The following is a 17,138-nucleotide window of genomic DNA, read 5'->3' on the forward strand; positions in this document are numbered from 1 at the left end:
GCGTAATTCCGCGTCTCTCCACCCGGCACTCCCAGGTTTCCTTGCGGACGGGGGTCACGTGACGGGGGTGGAGCGGACAGGCGTTGTGCTTAACTAGCGCCCCCCATCCACCATGTTTTCTGGCCGTTTCTAGTTTGATTTGTCCCCAAAACCAAATGGAAATGGCCGGGAGCTCCAAGGATCATAGGCGCCCTGACTGAGGCTGAGGCTGGGCTAACGCGCAAGTGCGGCGGGAATATCCTAGCAGGTCTTCGCGGAGAGAGACGATGGCGTCTAGCAGTAACTGGCTGTCCGGAGTGAATGTTGTGCTTGTGATGGCATACGGGAGCCTGGTGAGGAGATCCCCATTCCATTCCTGCTGTGGCGTCTGTCCCAGCCGAGACCCTCGTGAGCTGTTCCTTGGTTCCATTCCTCAGCCACTTGCTCGGTATCTAGGCTTTTGCCTGGTGTCCTTAGACTGCACGCCCCTGACTGAAAAACCCTCTTAAATTCTAGGGCCAGATGTCACGCCTCCTTGTTATTTGCCTTACACCCACCCTATCCTCAGCGACCTGGCTTTGCATTCTGCTCTGAGAGCCTGAGCCCAGGCATTTTAGAATGTTTTTTTACTTAATTATTGTTGTTATTAAAGATGATTCTAATCTTTTGGTTCAGGTTTTTGTACTGCTGTTTATTTTTGTGAAGAGACAAATCATGCGCTTCGCAATGAAATCTAGAAGGGGACCTCATGTCCCTGTGGGACACAATGCTCCCAAGGTAGGTAAACCTGATTCTTTTGCTATTTAGTCACAAGGAGACTTGCTCTGACTTTAAGAGATGACTTAATTCATATATTTTTATGTCCAGTTCATTTTCCCAAAACTAACTGCGGGATTGGCTCCCTTGCTCACTGCTGCTGCACATGTCAAAGAGCTAAGTCAATTCAACTGTAAAATGTATCTCAAGTTACCAAGTGTTTTGTGTTGCTTTCTTTTAGCGTGATGTTGGAAATGGTTACAGTTCACTGCTGCTGTAGAATCGTTGTTGCCTTTGCAGAATCTGAAAGATGCCCATTGTGCTTGCCTAGAACACATAAGTCTCTGGGTTTGATCCCTGACACTAGGAAAAGGAAGAGGGCAAACATTAATAACCCCGCATCTCCTCTGAAGTCTTTTTCTTGGTGGTTGGTGGATCTCCTGTATATTGGTCTAGAGCTGGTTATCTAAGTAAACGTGGCGTTGAGCTCCTGATCCTCCCGCTTCCAGTCACCAAGTGCAGATATTATATAGGTGGCCACCACCACTCCCGGTTTAGGTGGTGCTGGAGGTTGAACCCAGGATCTGGCGCATGATTGACAAGTGCCCTCTCCCAACTGAGCTAACATCCCCAGCTCTAAACCAGAATCCCTGGTACCCCGTTGGCATCCTCGTACTTTTCAGTCTTTCACTTTGTAGTCGAGACAGCTGACTTTACCAGCTTCCTTCTCTGACTCTCTCCATTACCAGCATCAAGCTCTACTTCCTGAATCTCATAACTTTGCACACACTGTCACTGACCTGAAATGTCTTCACTTGGCTGCCCATTCACTCCTTTGTGGTTATTTTGAGACTCCTTTGTGGTTATTTTGAGACCTCCAGAACTCACTATGTAGTCAAAGTTGCCTTGAAGTCCTGAGTGCTGGAATTACAGCATGCATGGCACTACCCAACTCCTTAGGTTAGATCTCAGTTTAAAAGTTATTTACTCAGCCGGGCGGTGGTGGCTCACGCCTTTAATCCCAGCACTTGGGAGGCAGAGGCAGGCGGATCTCTGTGAGTTCGAGACCAGCCTGGTCTACAAGAGCTAGTTCCAGGACAGGCTCCAAAACCACAGAGAAACCCTGTCTCAAAAAACAAACAAAAAAAAAAAAAAAAAAAGTTATTTACTCAAAGCCGGGCGATGGTGGCGCACGCCTTTAATCCCAGCACTTGGGAGGCAGAGGCAGGCGGATCTCTGTGAGTTCGAGACCAGCCTGGTCTACAGAGCTAGTTCCAGGACAGGCTCCAAAGCCACAGAGAAACCCTGTCTCAAAAAAAAAAAAAAAAAAAAAAAAAAAAAAAAAAAGTTATTTACTCAAAAGAAGAATGCATTTTGCATATTTTTATTTTGTTTTTGTTTTTCTGAGCCGGGGTTTCTCTGTGTAACAGCCCTGGCTATCCTGGAACTTGCTTTATATTGACCAGACCAGCCTTGAACTTGGAAGAGATCCACCTACCTCTACCTCCCAAAGTGCTGAGTTTAAGGGCCTGAAACACCACAACCAACACATTACATATTTTAATGCAAGCTTCTTTGTATTCTTATGGTACTTTGAATTTCTTATAACAGCTTGCCCTTTATGTTGGTTAAAACGTGCTTTCTTTGTTGATATAAATCTTAAGGTTTCTGACACATTGGAGGTGTATCTCAGTCACACTAGGTTCTATAAATAGAAGGTAGTGAATAAATTTTTATTTAGTAAAAAAAATAGGTAATAGTAGAACTAATGCTAACACATGATTTCTTTAATCCTAGAGTGTGTTCATTCCTTAACAATACTATTTCCCATGTGCTTATTCTGGCACAGTGGAAAGTCTGAAGAAAGATGCAGTGGACTGCAATGTCAACAAGACTCTTTCCACTTGGCCATATGAAAGAGCACAGGGGTTGGTTTCTAGCACATGATGGCCAGTTAAAACTTAGCTATTTAGTAACCTCTAGACTATGTAATGTCAAAATTCTTTTAATTTATCCATGTATGTATAGGTACATATATAGAGAGAGAATAAAAAAGAAAATCTAGTTCCAGGACAGGCTCCAAAACCACAGAGAAACCCTGTCTCAAAAAACCAAAAAAAAGAAAAAAGAAAATCTAAGTTTTTATCTACTGGTATTGAAAGCATAGATTAATAAAAATCTCTTGGGGAAATGGTTGGGCATGATGTAATAAGAATGTACATATATGCCGGGTGGTAGTGGCACACACCTTTAATCCCAGCACTCGGGGGCAGAGGCAGGCAGATCTCTGAGTTCGAGGCCAACCTGGTCTACAAGAGCTAGTTCCAGGACAGGCTCCAAAGCTACAGAGAAACCCTGTCTCAAAAAACAAAACCAGAATGTACATATAGCTGTCTAATCCTTGGCCTAAGATTCTGTCCTACAATAGAACAAATTTCTTTGGACTCTGGCCTCCCCTAAGGTTAGATGGGTTCAAAACTGATAATGGTGGTTACTTCTAAATGTGTGGGACTGCCACGTTAAAATAATTTTTAGTACCTTTTTTCCTTTTTCTTGACAAGGTCTTATGCTGTAGCCCGGATTGGAACTGGACCTAGGCCACGCTGACCTTGAACTTGGAGCAGCCCTCCCACTTTAACTCTCAAAGTTTTTCTGACACACCATGTGGGATAAAGTTCTTTACAACAAGATTCTTCTTAGTCTGACTTAAAATCAGAAATCACGTTGGTGTTCAGCCTAAAGAAATTCTGACAAGTTAAAAAAGGTCTGGCTTAGAAGCCGATGAGGTGCTCACTGGTTAAGACCTCTTGCTGGAGTTTTGGCCCAACACATATGTTAGAAACCAGGGGTCCCTGTACCCTTGTAACCCCAGCTCTGAAGGTGGCAAAGACTTAAAGGATTGCTGGGGCTTGCTGACTTAGCGCCTCCGTGAGAAAACCCAAGCCCTTGGGCTGGGAAGAGTGATAGAGGACACGATGCGTGCATAACCATTCAGGTGCATGTACAACTCACACACATACACAGACACACTAGTCTTCAAAAGAGACGAGCCAGGTGAGGTGGCATGTTTCTTTAATCCCAGAATTCCAGAGGCAGATGATTCTTTGTGAATTTGAGGTCAACCTGGTCTACATAATGGGCTTCAGGGCAACCAAGCTACATAGACCATATCTGAAAAATCAGAGATTGAGATTTGCTTGGAGCTGTATGACAGGGGATCCCAAAGCTATTCTTAGATTTCTTTGTTTCATCTTAGTTTACATGCTCTGGATCTGTTACAGATTGTTAGGGAGCAGAATACAAGATAATGATGCTGTCTTGTTTCTTCTGAATGCACAGGACTTAAAAGAGGAGATCGATATTCGACTGTCCAGGGTTCAGGACATCAAGTATGAACCCCAGCTCCTTGCAGATGATGATACGAGACTACTGCAGCTAGAATCCCAGGGGAATCAAAGTATGTGACAAGCTCCTGGTGGGTTTTCAGCACAGAGATATCCACAGCTTTAGACCCTCTACTGTTAGAACCCTCAGCACCTCAGTTATCAAATATGTGCCAGATACAAGGAGACAGTTCGCTAATTTACTATAAACTGGGGTGTTTTGAGAGTAATAGCTGAGACTGGTTTTTTTTTGTTGTTTTTTTTTTTTTTTTCCAACAGGTTGCTACAACTATCTGTACAGGATGAAAGCTCTAGATGCCATCCGTGCCTCAGGTAAGTTAGCTGATAAGACATACTCTAGAATCTAAACCTACGGAACAGAGTAATGAGCCACCTTGTTAAGATGTGCACATATATACAGGAGTGGTGGTGCACACCTCTAATCTCATCATAACTCAGGAGACAGAGACAAGCAGAGCTTTGTGAGTTAAAGACTAGCCTGGTCTACAGCAGAGTTCCAGGACATCCAGGGATAGCCACGAAGAGAGACGGTGTTTTAAAAGAGATAAATCACCTTGGATGGTTAATTATTGAATTTTCAAGACAGGGTTTCTCTTAGTGGTCCTGGCTGACCTGGAATTCATTCTGTAGACCACGCTGGCCTCAAACTCAGAGATTCACCTACCTCTGTCTCCCAGATGCTGGCATGAAAGGGGCGTGCCACCACCACCCAGTGGTAAATTATTTCTTCTCCCAAGAGTCTGACTTATTTTGGTTTGGGTTTTTGGTTAATTTTTTTAAAGTTGGAGATAGTTGCAAACTTACTGTGTTTCCACCTTGAACTTCTGAGCCTCCTGCTTCTACTTCCCAGTGCTAGATTGTGGGCATTTTGCTACCACACCCAGTTTATTTGGTGCTAAGTACCAAAGCCAGAGCTTCTGGTACGCTAAGCAAACAATTGAACTACATCCCCGGATCAGTTTATAGTTTCTTTCTTTCATTTTAGTTTTTGTTTGTTTGGGGGAACTGTTGGTTTGTTTGGATTTTTAAGAGAGGATCTCAATATTAGCCCTGGCAGGCCTCCAACTCACAGAACTCCCCCCTACCTCTGTCTCCCCAGAACTGGACAAAGGCATACACACCACACTCTGCCGTTAATTACTATTTTTATGCTGTGTATTATGTGCCTGCATGAGTTTATATGTACTGTGTGCGCGCAGGGGGACCAAAGAGGGTATCAGATGTCGTGAAACTAGAATTACGGGTGGTTGTAAACCTCTAAACCCAGGTCTACTACAGTCATAGTCAGGTTGTTAGGTGCTGAGCTATCATCTCTCTAATCCCCGGCGTATGGTTGTGGGTTTGAAGTTTATTTGTGTTTGTTTGAGACAGGTTGTAGCTCAGATTGGCCTTGAACTCAGCATCCACCTGCCTTAGCCTCCCAAATGCTGGGGTTATCAGTATGTGCCAATATACTACACCTAGCATTTATGCTTTTAAGTTTTTTTTACTGAGATCTCGAGTTTCATGAATTGAGTGATGATAATTGTTTTCTCACGAAAGAATCTGCTTTTTCACTAAGTTCACAAGAGATAGTTAAAGGGTTTTTTCACATTATGTGACTACTTGCATGTTCTTATCTTGAAGTTTATATCTTATATCTTAAAGCCAGATGGCCAAGTAGAACAGTATAAAAGAATGTTAATGCATAGAGCTTAGAATTATGTAGCCACTACCAAATGACCACTTGAACATAGCTGTGTTCCTCAGATCTTAATGCTATTAGAAACTTTTTCAACTCATTCATGTCATTAGACGTTGTCTTTTTATTAGTGTATATTAACTTTGCAAGATAGGTTTCATGATAGGGCTGGAGAGATGGCTCAGAGGTTAAGAGCACTGGCGACTCTTCCAGAGGTCCTGAGTTGGATTCCCAGCAACCACATGGTGGCTCTCAACCATCTGTACTGAGATCTGGTGCCCTCTTCTGGCCTGCAGGCATACATGCAGATAGAACACTTTATACAAAATAAATAAGTAAATCTTTTTTTTTTTTTTTTTTTTAAGGTTTCATGATGGTAAATTGAAAATGTTTTTGTTTTTCAACTTTGTGGGGTGGTTTTGGGAATTTTGGGGGTTTTTTTTGGTTTTTAGTTCAGTTAGTTGGGGTTTTTTGTTTTTGTTGTCTTTTTTTTCTTTCAAGACAGGGTTTCACTATGTCACTTGGAGTCTGTCTTGGAACTCACTCTGGTTTTTTTTTTTGTTTTTCAAGACAGGGTTTCTCTGTGGTTTTGGAGCCTGTCCTGGAACTAGCTCTTGTAGACCAGGCTGATCTCGAACTCACAGAGATCCACTTGCCTCTGCCTCCCGAGTGCTGGGATTAAAGGCATGCGCCACCACCGCCCGGCTTGGAACTCACTCTGTAGGCAAGGCTGGCCTCGGACTCAGAGATGCACCTGCCTCTGCCTCCCAAGTGCTGGGATTAAAGACATGTGCCTCCACCACCCAGCTATTTTTTGTTTTTTGGGACAGGGTTTCTCTATAGCTCTGAGTGTTCTGGAACTTGAACCAAGCAGGCTTTGAACTCAGATCTGTCTGACTCTGCCTTCACACCAGACTTAATAAAAGTTATTTCTAAGTTTGGAAAATTAACTAGAAAAAAAAAGACAGGAAGAAGAGGTATCCTAATGCTGTTGTCTTCTCAGAGATCCCATTTCATGCTGAAGGCCGGCACCCCTGTTCTTTAATGGGTAAGAATTTCCGCTCCTACTTGCTCGATCTGCGAAACACTAGCACTCCTTTCAAGGGTGTCCGCAAGGCCCTTATTGATACCCTCCTGGATGGATATGAGACCGCCCGTTACGGGACAGGGGTAAGTTGGACAGTTTTCCCTTCTGAGAACTAAAGGATGGAATGCTCCAGGCAGAGACTGATTTTTCCTTTCTCTTTCCTAAGGTCTTTGGCCAGAGTGAGTATTTGCGGTATCAGGAGGCCTTGAGTGAGCTAGCCACTGTGTGAGTAGTACGATGGGGCATGTCATGTTTTGTGTTTTGTTTTTTTGTATAACCCACTAAAATGTCAAAATGATCTGATCATGGTGGTGCAGGCCTTTAACACCTGCACTTAGCAAATCTCTATAGGTTTGATAGAAACCTGGTCTGCATAGCTAATTTCTTGACACCCAGGGCTACATAGAGGAAATTCATTCTCAAAAACAAAAGGTATGGAGAGATGACTCAGGTTAAGAACAGCAGCTGCTCCTGCAGATGACCAGGGTTCAGTCCCAGCATCCACATGAGACCTCACAACCATTTGCAGCTCCTGTTCCAGTGGGAGCTGAAGCTCTCTTCTGGCCTCCATAGGAACCTGGCATTTCTGTAGAGCACAGACATCCATACACACTACATAAAAATAAGTCTTAAAAAAAATGGTATAGCTAGCAAAGGAATGAAGATTTCCAGCACCTTTCTACATGCAGACAGAATACTGAGAATACTGTATACATAATAAATAAATCTTAAAAAAGAAAAAAAAAGCCTAGAAAAGAACATTTGGTTTAGGCAAGGAGTCTGGAGAGATGGCTCAGCATTTATAAGAGTGCTTGCTACTCTTCTGGAGGCGCAGAGTTTAGTTTCCAGCATCCATGTTAGATAGTCATAACTCCCTGTAACTTAAGCTCCAGATGATCCAACACCTATTCTGGCCTACACACAGGTAGCCTACATTCACACAGACATACACACATAAAGCAAAATTTAAAATAAACCTTTAGGAGCTGGAGAGATGTTTAGCGATAAAGAGAACTTCTCTTCTGGAGTGCCTGGCTTGTTTTCTATCACTCACATCGGGTGGCTCACAGTGGCCAATCCAGGGGATACAATGCCAGCTTCTAATGTCTTTGGGCTCCTGTACATGTGTGGTGCACATACACTTGTAAACACATACACACAAATAAAAAATCTTGAAAGAAGCTAGGAAGGAAACCTGATAAAATTTCACTTGAGTTGGGTGAGTTGGTATATGCTGTAATCCCAACACTCAGGAGGCAGAGACAGGCAGATCTGTTAGTTTGAACTAGTCTGATCTACAGAGTAAAGCTTTGGGATAGCCAAAGCTACACAGAGAAACTTTGTCTCCAAAAAAGAAAAGAGAAAGAAAGAAAGGAAGGAGGGAGGGAGGGAAGGAAGGAAGAAAAGAAATCACTTGAAAGATAAATGCTGATTTCACTTACATGGTCTAAGTAGTCAGACTCTGGTGTAGGAGGTTTTTCTATCTGTGTTGCTTAATAAAGAAACTGCTTGGCCTGATAGGTCAGAACATAGGTAGGTGGGGTAGACAGAACTGAATTCTGGGAGGAAGAAAGCAGGGTCAGAGATTGCCGCCATGGAGCCAGCCGCCAGGTCAGACATACTGAATCTTTCCCGGTAAGCCCCGACCTCGTGGTGACATACAGATTTAATAGAAATGGTTAGTCAAGATGTGAGAGTTGGCCAAGAACTGGTTAGATATAATGGGCCAGGCAGTAATTAAATTAATATAATTTCTTTGTGGCTATTTTGGGGGTTAAGCTAGCCGGGCAGCGGGATGCAGCCTGCTCTTCCATACTACAAGACTCGGGATGTAGAATGGTAGTTGCTAGGACCTGAGAAAATAAGCATTATTTAATCAACATAAACATTAGTTATGTGAAATGCAAAACATTTTGAAGGTTGGCAGTACAACACTGTGATTGTACTTAACAGTATCAAAGCTTACAGTTTAAAATAGTCCACCTGTTTCTCCAGCCATCGTGGTGGAGCACATATTTAACCCCAGCACTCAGGAGGCAGAGGCAAGCGGACCTGTGAATTTAAGACCAGCTTGGTCTGCGGAATGAGTTTCAAAACAGCCAGGGTCACATAGAGAAACCCTGTATGGGAAACGTTTCCTGTGTGTTTCATTTGATATTTTGTTGTTGAAGCTGGGTGTGATGGCCTACTTTCCTGTAAGGCCAGCCTAGCCTGTATAATAGTTAAGACCTTTTCTGTCCCCTCTTCCTCCACACACATCAAAAAAGAAAAGATTATAATGGAAATAAGGACTTGAAATTTGTTTTTCCTGTCATACCTAAATCATCAAATGATTTTAGTAATGAGTTGTTTGGGTTTTTGGTGTGGTTTTTGTTTGTTTGGCAGTGGAGGTGGGTCATGGGAGGGATATAACAGACGGACAAACAGCATTAGACCAGACTGACCTTGAACTTATAATAATCCTGCCTCTTGGAATTGCAAGTGTATGCCTCCATGCCTGGTTTAGTAACTGGTAATATCAGAGACCATTATAGCTGCATGTTGTAGGTGGAATAATTTCTGTATTGTATTCTGTTTTTTGCTTGTTTTTAAAGATTAGTTTTATTAGTTTTAATTATGTGTACACTGGCCTAAAGCTAGAGTTATAGGCACCTGACATGGTTGCCAGGAATTGAACTCTGGGCTCTGGAAGAGCAGTATATGCTCTTAACCACTGAGTCATCTCTCCAGCCCCTTTTTGCTAGCTCTCATTCTGTCCATGTCTTCTGTGTGTTCTTCAGGGTCAAAGCACGAATTGGGAGCTCTCAGAAACAACACCAATCGGCAGCCAAAGACCTAACTCAGTCACCTGAAATGTCGCCAACAACCATCCAGGTCACATACCTCCCCTCCAGTCAGAAGAGCAAACGTCCTAAGCACTTCCTCGAACTGAAGAGCTTTAAAGACAACTACAACACGCTGGAGAGTACTCTGTGACGGAGCTGCAGGCGCCACCTGTGCAGCCTTCATGTCCTCTGGCTCAGCAGGCCCAGACTTTGCCAGCCAAAGCTTCTGTTGAAGCCAGAGTTCTTTCAGAACTGTGTCTGAAGGGTCATTCCCCAGTCCTTTCTTAGAGGCATTTTCAAATACTGGCTAAGACCTCATTATCTCCCAAAAGCACTTTTTCTGGATTTGAATTCAGATGTCATTAATGTTTCTGTCAAAACTTCCTTAAAAATCTCCACTTGTTTTTTTTGTTTGTTTGTTTTTTTGGGTTTTTTTTTTAAGATTTATTTATTTATTGTGTACACAGTGTTGAGCCTCCTTGTATGCCTGCAGGCCAGAAGACAGCACCAGATCTCATTACAGACGGTTGTGAGCCACCATGTGGTTGCTGGGAATTGAATGGACTCAGGACCTCCAGGAGATCAGCCAGAGTGCTCTTAACCTCCGAGCCACCTCTCCAGCCCCTCCACTTGTTTTTGGCTATAATTCACCTACGCTGTTCAATGTTGTTTAGTCCCAAAGATGTAAACTGAGGTCTAGCCTATTGCACTCAGTTGAATAGAAATATTTGGGTTTAGAGCATCTTGGATTTGATTGGTGGAAGTCAGGCAGGACCTCATGAGAAAAAGGAAATGAGAAAGTGGGTAGAATGTCCTCTGGAATTTTGGTGCTTCATTTAAAAAGGTGTATTAAGACATGAACATGACTTTCCTAAAGTGGAGGGATCTGTCCCGCCGTCACCTAATACTATTATGACAGATGGAACATTCTGGCACTTGGCATAACCAAGTTGGTGAGATGTGAAGTGGTTTCTTCTAATGTCAGTGTATTAGTCTCAGTTCACAAATTAATAAAATTAACTACTAAATGTGATTTTTTATTATTATTCTATTGGTGGGTTTCTCCGGTTTTTTGTTTTGTTTTGTTTTTTTTATTTTGTTTTTTGAGATAGGGTTTCCTTGTAGCTTTGGAGCCTGTCCTGGAACTAGCTCTTGTAGACCAGGCTGACCTCAAACTCACAGAGATCCACCTGCCTCTGCTTCCTGAGTGCTGGGATTAAAGGTGTGTGCCACCACCCTCCAGCTGGAGGGTTTCTCTTTGTAGAGACTGGCTGTCCTGCAATGCGCTTTGTAGACCAGGCTGGCCTTGAACTCATGGACATCCAGTGCTGCAATTAAAGGCATGCACCACCCCCTCCCGGCGGTGAGTCATCTCTTTAGAGTGAACTTTAGAACAGTAAGCATTTGATGTGTCTGGATCTAGACTTTGCAGCAGAAATCCTAACAGAAATAGGGACTGTGTAGTTCATGTTTATAGCCTGATCTGTTTCCTAATAGAATGCTGGAGAACCAGGATTCCCTTTAGGTCACTAGGGCAACAGACCAAGTAACCACTCCAGGACCAGGGTCATTGTTGGATGCCTGAATGTTGCTATAACTACTGAAACCTTGGTGACCAAACTAAACAGAAAGGAGAGCCTTCCCAGTAGCCTCAGAAACACCAAACATGTCTATAGATATGTCTGCGGAAAAGATGACAAAAATAGAAGAGGTGTGCGGGGGGGGGGGGGGGAGCGGAAGTGTGCGGGAGAGGTGTGCAGTCGGGAGTGGGGGGCGGCGGGAGAGGTGTGCGGTCGGGAGTGGGGGGCGGCGGGAGAGGTGTGCGGTCGGGAGTCGGGGGCGGCGGGAGAGGTGTGCAGTTAGGAGGGGGGGCGGAGAGGTGTGCAGTCAGGAGTGGGAGGAGTTTCCCTTAATGTGGTTTCCAGGTGGGTTTACCCGAAGTTTACCTGAGAGAGGCCCTTGGAAGAGGACAGGAGAGTAGGCAAAGACAGGGAACCATGTCTCAAACAATAGCTGTTCACATACGTCCACTCTGGCCTCTATATTTTCTCAGTTTATTCTGAGAAATGAAGAACTTTCTCACTTTCCCATAGGAAAACTCAGAGTAGGTGCTGACGGTCAGATTCTAGTAATCAAGGCAAATCAACGGAACTCCTTTTCTTGCAGAATTTGCAAAGAGCCGTGGCACTTAAGAAGATGGTCAACAGGTAATCTGTGTTTCCATCTTCTCCCATCCATTGGTCTTTTCGGCTCTCCTCTCCGGAGCCACCGCCCAGATCAGCTCTCCTTTGGGGACTCACTCCAAGAAAGAAAGAAATGGGGCAGACGGGGCAGCCTTGCTGTGGAGCAATCCATGCTCCAAGAGGAGTGTGTAGTAGATGGGCCTGTTTCTCTCTGCCTGCTTCCCAGGCTCTGGAAAAGGCACAATACTGTCTGTTCCTGCCTGCCTCAGTACTAATTACGTAGCAGGTATTTGGTGAACGAGTGACAGGATACCCACAAGACTGGACTGCACATTTCACCTGCTGAGAGTTTCATTCTGGGTGTTGAATCCAGGGCTTTGTGCACGGAGGTGCTCCACCACCAGCTATACCACCAACCCTAAGCTTTTTTTCTAAATTCTGGCAGAAGCAGGGCATGGGGACTCACACCTATAATCCCAGTACTCGAATGAGCATGAGTCTAAGGCCAGCCTAGGTTACAGGTATGATTGGTGCACTCTTTAAAACTCCCAGAGGGAAACCCAATATGGTGCATATGCTTTTAATCTCAACACTAGAGAGAGCAGAGTCAAGTGGGTCTCTTGAGTTTGAGCCCGGGCTAGTCTGCACACTTCCACAGGGTTATATAGTAAGATTATTGAAGGGAGCTGGCAAAGGTAGCTCACTGGTAGACTGCTTGTCTAGATGCACAGAGCTTAGGTTTATTTCCCAGCATTCAGGGGATACAGACAGGAGTATTCAAGTCAGTTGGAGACCAGCCTATGCCTTATGAAACTGTCTTTTAAGAAAGGTAGCTGGGCGATGGGACACACTTTTAATCTCAGCACTCAGGAGGCAGAGGCAGGCAGATCTCTGAGTACAAGGCCAGCCAGAGCTACACAGAGAAACAAAGGGAAAAGGGGAAAAAAGGCACCGGTTAGGAAGAGTGAACTGAGACCCAGTTCTAAATGACCTCGATGACACTGCTTTGCATTGCCTTTTGTGTGTGCTGAAACAGCCAGCAGCACTGCCTCTGTTCGTGCTGTGCTGTGATTTCAGTAACAGTGCACTTAACACCCTAGATTCTGTGTTAGTTCTGGCCACCCTTTCAAGAACTGCAGTCTTCTGACAGTGGCAGAGGTTCTGGTCACAAAGGAACTGTTTTAGTAAGGATTTACCTCTCCTCCTGACTCTCACCTGCTTAATCTCCACCCTAAACCTGGGACAGGTGGCAGAATTCACATACTCACTGTATGTGGCAGATGACATTAAGCCAGCGGAGGAACCTGTATGCTACGCTAAGGATGCAGGGCGATGTGGATCAGGAGTTAGCCCTGTGCAACAAGCAGCTGCTGACGGTGAGTTCTAGGAGGGCAGCCCGGAGTCTCCCCTTCCGGCTGTGTCCCTGCTCTGTCACGACTTAACCATATTGTTTACATCTGAGATTTTCATCAGAACATATCAAATGTCAAAGCTCTTTTTCAGGAAGTGAGTTTTGTAAATTTTCACATTGTTTGCATTGTTTAGATGGGGTTTAACGAAGTTTTGTTTTCTTGGGTTCCTTGGGTTGGGTTGGATTTTGTTTGAAACAGAGTCTCACTTTGTACCCCTAGATGACCTAGAACTTGCTATGTAGACCAGGTTGGCTTCCCTGAACTCAGAGATCTACCTGCCTCTGCCTCCCACATGCTGGGATTAAAGTGCACCACCACCACCCAGCCAGGGGATTATTTTATGTTTAATTTTTTTGGCATCTTATTTTTTAATTTATTTTTATTTTATTGAGCTATACATTTTTCTCTGCTCCCCTCCCTGCCTCTCCCCTCCCCCTTCAACCCTCTCCCAAGGTGCCCATGCTCCCAATTTACTCGAAGATCTTATATTTACTACTTCCCATGTAGATTAGATCCATGTATGTCTCTCTTGGGGTCCTCATTGTTATCTAGGTTCTCTGGGATTGTGATTTGTAGGCTGGTTTTCTTTGCTTTATGTTTAAAAACCACATATACCTTCCTTAAGACCCAGCAATACCACTTTTGGGTATATATCCAAAGGATACTCAATCGTGCCACAAGGACATGTGCTCAACTATGTTCATAGCAGCATTGTTTGTCATAGCCAGAACCTGGAAACAACCTAAATGCCCCTCGACTGAAGAATGGATAAGGAAAATGTGGTACATTTACACAATGGAGTACTACACAGCAGAGAAAAATAATGACCTCTTGAAATTTGCAGGCAAATGGATGGAGCTAGAAAACATCATATTGAGTGAGGTAACCCAGACCCAGAAAGACAATTATCACATGTACTCACTCATATGTGTTTATTTTTGAAACAAAGTCTTGCTCTATATCACAAGATGGCCTGGAACTTGCAAACATTCTGTCTTAGCTTCCTTTATGCTGAAATTATAGCCATGTCTCATCACCCAGCTGCAGCTGACACATTTCCAGTTCCCAATGCATTACTTTGTTCTTTTCATCCAGGTGAGACCCTTCTCCACCTGAGGTGCCAATTGCTGTGTCACCTCTTAGTATCTTGAGTACCTGGCAGATTTCCTAGTTCATGGTGCATTCTCAGCAAAATATTTGTTAACAATGAGTCTTGGCCCAAGGGTGGGGAAATTAGATAGGCTTCCCTCCGCTGATTTACTCTCTTCTACCTCCTTTTTATGTCCCTACTAAGGCCAGGTCCAAGGGAACCCAGGGACGGGGAAGGCAACCGGAGACTGAGAAGGAGCATTAACTACCCAATACCACACTTTACCGCCTTCCCTGCCAGGTCCGTCAAGATGCCTTACACCAACTGTTTGCAAAGGAGCATCAGCAGTACCAGCAGGAGCTCAGTCAGCTGGGCAAAGCTTTTTATGAGGAGAGACTGTGACGCTGCCCAGACACTGCTCTTCGTCATGCCTGCCAACCCGCCTCTAATCTCTACCACAAGCTTCCCAAAACACGTCTGGACCTGGGACTGTTGCCTCTGAAAACAAGAGCGACACCTTGTGGTCATGGTGGGATATGCAGGTTGTAAGAGGAGAGAACGCACAATGTCTGGTTTAAAGAAATCCTGATTTGGTGTAACAAATAAAGATTTAGATTTAGACCACAGGGTTTAGTATCAGCCCTGAGTCTTGGTTTGTTCTTGGCTGCCTTAATTTTACTTCCTAGATTCTGAGCACTGTTTCTCTTCTGGCTGGTTTTGTGTGTCAACTTGACACAAGCTATAGTTATCAGAGAGGAAGGAGCCTCAGGTGAGGAAATGCCCCCATGAGATCCAACTGTAAGACATTTTCTCAACTAGTGATCCACGGGGAAGGGCCCAGCCCATGGTGGGTGGTGCCTTCCCTAGGCTGGTGGTCCTGGGTTCTATGAGAAAGCCATAGGGAGCAAGCCAGAAAGCAGCACCCTTCCATGGCCTCTGCATGAGCTCCTGCCCTGTTGGAGTGCCTGTGCTGACTTCCTTTGTGATGAACAGCGATGCTGAAGTGTAAGCTGAACAAACCCTTTGTTCTCCAACTTGCTCTTTGGCCATGGTGTTTGGTCCCAGCGAAAGAAGTAAGCCAGCCTCGGACCTCGGTTTCTCTGGTCTTTCCTGAGTTCGTGGACAAATAGCATTAAACATGGTTATTAATGGATAGGCACTGTGGTGCTTGAGTTATTGTGAAAACATGGATAGCTTGTTATTAGCTTGTTCTAGGCCTGAGTTCCTACTCTACAAAACAGAGATTCCAGGCTCCCATCCCTCCAGGCACTGGGTGTGCACTGTAGCGGGTGTGAAGTATCAAATGCCTGCTCTCAAGGTACTGGACACTATAAATTCTACCAAGTAACAGCATGTGCATCTGTAGGCCGCAGGGATCCCCATTTCACAGCTGCTGGGAGAATATGTCCTCTGATGTGATTTCTAGTAGTTTCCCCTAAACGCTCACCTTTCAGCAGCAGCCACTGGCCCCTCATCTGTGCCACAGGATCGCTTCCTACTGCAGAACTCATTGTCTCTCCTCCAGCCCATCTCCATCCTTGGTCTCTTACCAAAGCCTGCATTTTTTATTTAGCTGCCGGAAACTGCTACCTTCAGCCCCTCCACATCCCACCCAGGAAGACCATGGAGAGGCAGCAGGTACAGAGGGTCAGGTATGGGGTCACAGGATCGGACCCTCTTCTAGAGAGGACTGACCCACCGGCTGTGGTCAGGATTAACCGGATACGGAGGAGAGCACAAGCCCAGAGACTGGCCTAAAATAGCCCTGTCTTGGTGTCCTGTAGCTAACCCACACACAGTTCCCTCTTCACCCGCCCTCGTCATTAGTAACCAGCCATAAATACTCACTTCAGATGAAATGGCGCTCCCAGGCTGGTGGGGAAAACAGGCTGCGAACAGTAATTCAAGGTGCAGTGTGAGTTCTGTAGGAGATAAAGCCACAAACACCTCACTTGGATTTGACACCAAACAAGACTGAATTTCCATTTCTTCTGTCTTCCTGGCCTGTGTTACTCCGGTCTGTACCATCCACATCTCTCTCAGCTTCCTTCCTTCTTACCTGTCTCCCAGGCCACTGTTATTCACAGGCACTGTGGCCTAGAGGAGAGAACAGTGGACAGGTCTGGTTCTCAGTCTTCGTCCTGCCATTTCCTGGGTGTTTGGTCGGGTGCACATTTAATATTGGGGGCTGGGGTGGGTAGTTTGCTGGAGAGATGGCTACTCTTGCAGAGAACCCAGACTGGAGTCCTAGCATCCATATGGCATCTCACAATTGTCTATAACTCTAGTTCCAGAGGATCCTCTGTAGGTACCAGGCATGCACATGGTACACAGACAGACATGCAGAACAAAATGCCTATGCACATAAAATATTTAAGTCTGAGTTTTGGTTGCCTATTTATAAAATGAAAACAATCTCTACCTTATCGGGTTGCTGTGGGAATTAAATAAGTCACTTAGAAGAAATCACACTTAATATGTAATGTAAACAGGAAGCCATGATGCTGTCTTGCTGCTCCAGGATACTTTCTCTCTTCCACTCCCACTACTCTCTGTAACCAACCTCTTTGGTTTCTCTGTTCATTTGGACTCGCTGGATGCCCTATCCCCTCTGCATGAATCTCTGACCTTGGCCTATTACCTCAGGGCTCGTCACTGCCAGGCTGGCTCTATTATTGGCAGGTTGGCCCACTATAGCACCCATGTTCCCTGGCCCTCCCT

The 17,138-nt window shown here is 44.8% G+C and overlaps 2 protein-coding genes across 2 annotated transcripts; both read left to right on the top strand.

The window, feature by feature from the left end:
* Positions 1 to 55: 55 nt before the first annotated feature.
* C18H1orf43 (chromosome 18 C1orf43 homolog) lies at positions 56 to 10,136 on the top strand. The gene is made up of 7 exons (XM_057794240.1): positions 56 to 332; positions 655 to 756; positions 4,075 to 4,192; positions 4,398 to 4,451; positions 6,824 to 6,990; positions 7,074 to 7,132; positions 9,688 to 10,136. The coding sequence occupies exons 1-7, from the start codon at positions 267 to 269 to the stop codon at positions 9,881 to 9,883; spliced, it is 762 nt and encodes a 253-aa protein (XP_057650223.1). The 5' UTR covers positions 56 to 266; the 3' UTR covers positions 9,884 to 10,136.
* Positions 10,137 to 11,345: 1,209 nt separating this feature from the next.
* Cfap141 (cilia and flagella associated protein 141) lies at positions 11,346 to 15,031 on the top strand. The gene is made up of 4 exons (XM_057793813.1): positions 11,346 to 11,443; positions 11,899 to 11,939; positions 13,162 to 13,291; positions 14,718 to 15,031. The coding sequence occupies exons 1-4, from the start codon at positions 11,399 to 11,401 to the stop codon at positions 14,817 to 14,819; spliced, it is 318 nt and encodes a 105-aa protein (XP_057649796.1). The 5' UTR covers positions 11,346 to 11,398; the 3' UTR covers positions 14,820 to 15,031.
* Positions 15,032 to 17,138: the final 2,107 nt, after the last annotated feature.

The sequence above is a fragment of the Chionomys nivalis genome, chromosome 18 (assembly GCF_950005125.1).
Source record: "Chionomys nivalis chromosome 18, mChiNiv1.1, whole genome shotgun sequence".
Lineage (NCBI taxonomy): Eukaryota > Metazoa > Chordata > Mammalia > Rodentia > Cricetidae > Chionomys > Chionomys nivalis.